General features: G+C 40.1%; 1 protein-coding gene across 1 annotated transcript in view; it reads left to right on the plus strand.

Annotated features, from left to right (window-relative positions):
* The window catches only part of LOC116852144 (dynein heavy chain 12, axonemal), a 38,283-nt gene that overhangs the window by 5,587 nt on the left and 27,110 nt on the right, over nt 1-5,586 (plus strand). Inside the window, exons 4-7 of the mRNA XM_032832197.1 lie at nt 966-1,333; nt 1,770-2,016; nt 2,478-2,912; nt 4,983-5,193. Coding sequence (XP_032688088.1) covers nt 966-1,333; nt 1,770-2,016; nt 2,478-2,912; nt 4,983-5,193 — 1,261 coding nt within the window. The remainder of the gene's footprint in view (nt 1-965; nt 1,334-1,769; nt 2,017-2,477; nt 2,913-4,982; nt 5,194-5,586) is intronic.

Here is a 5,586-nt window from a genome sequence, read left to right on the forward strand (position 1 = left end):
GAGTCGTCGCTATTATAACTCACTTACCATATCCTGCATGATCATTTACAAGTTTACTACAATTAATATCTCGATAATTATTGCGAATATCGCAAAACGGTATAGGACTTTAATGTTCACCTCAACTTGTTCTACGTCCCCACAAAATGCCCGGAGGAGAGTGTGAGACACCCTGTATATATTTATATATATTTTCTTTTAAGGCTCTTGGCCCCTCGTATCGTCTATCTCTTTTTAATGACGTCAGAAGTGAGAAAATGCATGTTAAAAATTCTTGCGGAATATATTGAAATAAAAATACATACTCATAAAATAACACTTGCAATCGATTAAAAAAATTTGTAAGATATTCCGTGCACTCCCCTTTTGCTCTAACAATCAATAATTTATTGTAAATTAATCTGAATAAAAATAAGCAAAGAAATAGGTTAAGAAGATGAATTGTATGTCACGTTAATTTATGACAAATTATTGATTGTTAGAGCAAAAGGAGAGTGCACGGAATATTTTACAAATTTATTTAATCGATTGCAAGTGTATTTACATATTTTTATTTTAACGTATTTTGCAAGAAATTTTAGCATGTATTTTCTCGCTTCTGACGTTATTAAAAAGAGATAAACAATGCAAGGGGCTAGAAGCCAGAAGCCTTAAAATTTTGAGAATTTAGATTTAAGTCATTAAATATGTCATTAAATATGTTATCCATTAAATAAATGTTTACTATTAGATATTTCTTTCTTCAATATATTTGCAATGTTTCGAAATTTTTGTAGATTAGATTTTTTTCAATATTCTAGCTCTATATGCTTCTCTGATATATCTTCACGTCGAATATATCAAGAAGTTTATATAAAGAGAGAGCTTATTTACCATCGACATATATCGGTTGCTCCCTAATGAAACATTCGTTATAAAACCGATGCATCCTAAACGCCATCGATTGCTGTTCGCGCGGATGGCAGGAATGGGAAGAGAGAATTGGCGAGTTAGCGGGCCGGTCGCGGTTACGTGGCAAGTACGCGGATATCCTGGAGGAGCAGATGCGGGAAACGAAGGAGCGTTACAACGAGGCGATGCGGCACGTGGGAATGTGTCGAATAATAGCCATTGAGTGCGAGGAGGACTCGTACGCCGTCGTCGCGCCGTACAAGCATCCCGGCCGCACCAAGGCGATGGCGAAATTTCTGAGGAATCGCTGCGTGCTCGCCAAACAATATCACTTGTCGCACAGGCTTATCAGATGCATCGTCGCGAAGGCGCAGCTGTTGCTGCCGGAGTTGCTCTGCGACGTCGGGCGATATCGCGGGCTCAACTTCCTCGATCTCGACAGGTACAACATCGTTACTCTTTGCTGAGCTATTGATTCGAATAACCGATGTAATAACGATGAATCATCAGCCGTTCTCGCAGAGGCGACATCATTCCCCTCTTGCTGGCTTTTTGCAATTTTCTCGCCTATCATCGAACGTAACGAGACATCTCACTTAATTCTTAACCACCTAAATTTTCAACCGATCTCGTATTTTCCTCCCAATTGGGAATAGAAACTCCCACTTTCATCCTAAGCGCGTGTCAACTTTCGTCGAACTTCTGATGGAAGTGCGCGGTGCGGCGCTTGGGAACCTTCTTCGCGAATAATCAATTTCCACGTCCATGCTTGTGCAACATTGTGCAATTCTTTTTGGCGAAATGACGAATCCTTCAGCGAGGGATTAATTGTAATCGACTGATATACTGAGGTATGTCAAGGGAATGATGTTTCGCAGATTTTTGGACTCGGTCGAGGCGGACCTGAAGAAAAGCGCGCACCTGATCATCGCGTCCTACTACAGCGGTGTGGTGCGAATGGTCTCGCAGCGTCGTAACATCCAGGACGTGGCAACGGGAGTATTGCTGAACTTTCTCAAGTGCGCCACGCGGTTGCTCGGCTTGCAAATAGTGAGCCGCGTGATCGACACTATCGAGCATCTGCTGAAGGTTCTCGGCGATCCCGCGGCGACGCCTCTGCTCCGGGTAAAGCCAGCCAACCGCTAAAAGGCGCTCGGCGACGTTCGTCACATGTTCTTATATATTTGTTTAATCGATTACAAGTGTTACTTTATGGATATATATTTTTATTTCAACGTATTTCGCAAAAATTTTTAGCATGCATTTTCTCGCTTCTGACGTCATTAAAAAGAGATAGACAATGCGAGGAGCCAGGAGCCTCAATACTTAACGCATCGTTGATTGATAAGGGGAAAACAAACTCGCAATTTGCTACCCAAATCGAACTTTGTTGGCTGCTTCAAAAGTTTTCTCGTGTTTTGATGATTTGAATGAAGTAAGGATAGGAGTCGGACAATGCTGAAGACAAGGATATGTTAACACTTGTGATCAATTATAATTATGTTACTTATTATGTTGTAATTATTATTACATGTTCTCAACGTAGAATTTTGATCGTAATAAACGAACTTATCGCGAGGGCGTAGCTCGAGCTGAAGTGCGAGAGGGACGATCTGTTCATGAATCCGCGGCTGTCGGAGCTGCACCAAGTCTTCCACGATCTCGTGGACAACATTGCACACGTCGCGCGACACCTGCCGCCGTTGGAGTCGTGGGCGCGAGTCAGAGGCCGCGCCGTCGGCGACGGGACGGCCGACGTGAAGTACGAGGACCTCGGCTCGTTTGCCGCGCCGCCGGACTGGTACCTGGACGAGGCGCATCTACGCTTGGACCGGCTTCTGCGAGAGACCTTCCGGCCTTTGAGCGACTACGTGGTGGAATTGCGGCTGCGGTTCAGCGACATTTACGAGGCGGACGCGCGCCGCGATGCGGTCGAGCGGACCGAAAAGGAACGCTCCCTTGAGGAATGTGTCGCGCAAGTCCAGGACTTCAATCGACGGATACGCGAGATCAACGGTATGGTGAGTGCAGTTTGTTTCTGTCGAGTCTCATACAAGTTTGAAGCAGACCTCGACTTTAGCGAGCGTACGCTTGACATCATAGACATCTCACGACTCGCAAAGACTCTCCTTCACGAGCGCGATAGTTAATCTGCATAATTAATTGCGTGATTGAAAAGATATCTCCAAGGGCGTTGTGACAACTTTGTGCTCTAAGAACGTCGTAGCAAAGCTACCTGAACTTAACCTAAATCTAATCTAACCTGAACTTAAATTAAAATGTAATCTGATATAATTTAAATCGAAACTCTCTCGATGTGTAATATGTATGTATCGGGCTAGTTTTAAGATTAATTTGAAACCTGGGAGGTGTCACCGCGACATTTTTAGAACGTGAAAAAGAGTAGTAAATTTTATTAGTAAATTTTATTTTGTAATAAATTTTATAATATATTAATATTAATATTAAATTATTTATATTAATATATTATATTTTTGTTAATAACTTATTTTTAATAATTCATTATTAATAATTTATTATTAATAATTTACTTTACATTAATATATTAATATTAAAATACTTATATTAATATATTAATATTAATATAAGTAATTTTATAGTAAATTTTATTTTGTAATAAATTTTGAGTTTGACACCGCTACGACATTCTTGACACACAAAAGTTCTTCATACATTGAAAAAAGTACTTGAAAATTTATTTGTGGGATATAAAGTATATTCACTGAAAAATAAACTTTACATCTCACTTATAAATTTTCAGGTTTTTCTTCTCAATGTACATTGAGTTAAATTATAATTATAATTGATCACAAGTGTTAACATATCCTTGTCTTCAACATTGTCCGATTTCTATCCTTACTTCATTCAAATCATCAACACACAAGAAAACTTTTGAAGCGACCAACAAAGTTCGATTTGGATAGCAAATTGCGAGTTTGTTTTCCCCTTATCAATCAACGATGCGTTAAGTATTAAAGCTCCTGGCTCCTCGCATTGTCTATCTCTTTAATGATGTCAGAAGCGAGAAAATGCATGCTAAAAATTTTTGCGAAATACGTTGAAATAAAAATATATATCCATAAAGTAACACTTGCAATCGATTGAATAAATATGTAAGATTAGATTTGGTTTCCGGGTTTGAACCGCGTGGATTCTTCTTTGTCTGATTTTGACGTTTCGCGAACATTTCAGACGCTTTATCAGAGAGGAACGACCCGATGCCTTCTCCTGATGAAGCGGACTGAAATATTCACGAAACGTCGAAATCAGACAAGGAAAATCCACGCAGCTCAAACCCGAAAACTAAATCTAATATTCATGGATACCGCGAAAGCCTCAAATATCAAGTTTGTAAGATAATTCGTGCACTCCCCTTTTGCTCTAACAATCAATAATTTATTGTAAATTAACCTGAATAGAAATAGGCAAAGAAATAGGTTAAGAAGATGAATTGTATGTCACGTTAATTTACGACAAATTATTGATTGGTAGAGCAAAAGAGTAGTGCACGGAATATCTTACAAATTTGTTTAATCGATTGCAAGTGTTACTTTATGGATATATATTTTGATTTCAAGGTATTTCGTAAAAATTTTTAGCATGCATTTCCTCGCTTTTGACGTCATTAAAAAGAGATAGACAATGCGGGGAGCCAGAAGCTTTAAGTTGGAGAGAAAATCAAATCGCCTAGCGTAATTCACACAAATGATCACCCAAGTAGCAGACTCACGTCAAAAACTGGTCATAACTGGTCGAGTGACTAAATAATGACGTCTTTAAGACGTCTTTTTTGTAACGTCTTAATGACGTATTATTGACGTTTAGAGACGTCATTAAAACGTCATTAAGTCGTCTTAAGTCGTCATCGGTCTGTGATTAGACCGTCATTTTGACGACATTTTCACGACATTTTTGGTCATTTTGGTCATGAACTGACCAAATTTGGACGTCATTTTGACATGAGTCTGCTACCTGAGCATCCATGTGTGCGACACCTCAACGATTATCGCGTTCACATCGAGAACGACGAGAACAACATGACAGAGCAATACCAGAGAAAACGTTTGTAGCCCAACAACGAATATCTGTCGACAATGAGTCTACATCAGCTCGCTGCCAAACGCGGCCTCGTCTCCTACGCGAACGAGTTGCGCGCACTCGTCATCGATGAGCTCGTCAAGCGTCACTGGAATTACAATGTGGAGATATGCAATACCTTCGAGAGGCTGAGGGACCGGGCGTTGAACGTTCCGCGCACCACGAGGGAATTGCTGGAGCTCGGTGAGCTTTTCTCTGCCGTTCGTTATGCATTGCGTTCTTCCTTTGTTGTTACGTTAATTCGATATAAGAAGTTCATTGCCTCCTTCCAAGGTCTGTTTCGAGTGAAGTTGGCTCTCCTAAGTCCCGCAGAAGAGGATTTACAACTTTTCCTTTTTACATGCACGATACAAATTATTAGGTGGTAAACTTAGTTCCTGCGGTTTTTTGTTTAAAAAACTCATTTATTTCGACATCAAAAGCAAAAAATACATTAATCGAAGTATTTTCCCTCGCTAGCTATACATTTTTCCCATCTTTCGGGCAACGCGTAGATTCCGCGACGATAGAACGATTGGTCTTTTGATGCAATCCATTCGTCGATCCATTTTCGCACATCCTCGTAATTTCTGAAGT

This window comes from Odontomachus brunneus, unplaced genomic scaffold (genome assembly GCF_010583005.1).
Source record: "Odontomachus brunneus isolate Ranch 3 - 2012 unplaced genomic scaffold, Obru_v1 Obru_scaffold_203, whole genome shotgun sequence".
In the NCBI taxonomy this organism is placed as follows: domain Eukaryota; kingdom Metazoa; phylum Arthropoda; class Insecta; order Hymenoptera; family Formicidae; genus Odontomachus; species Odontomachus brunneus.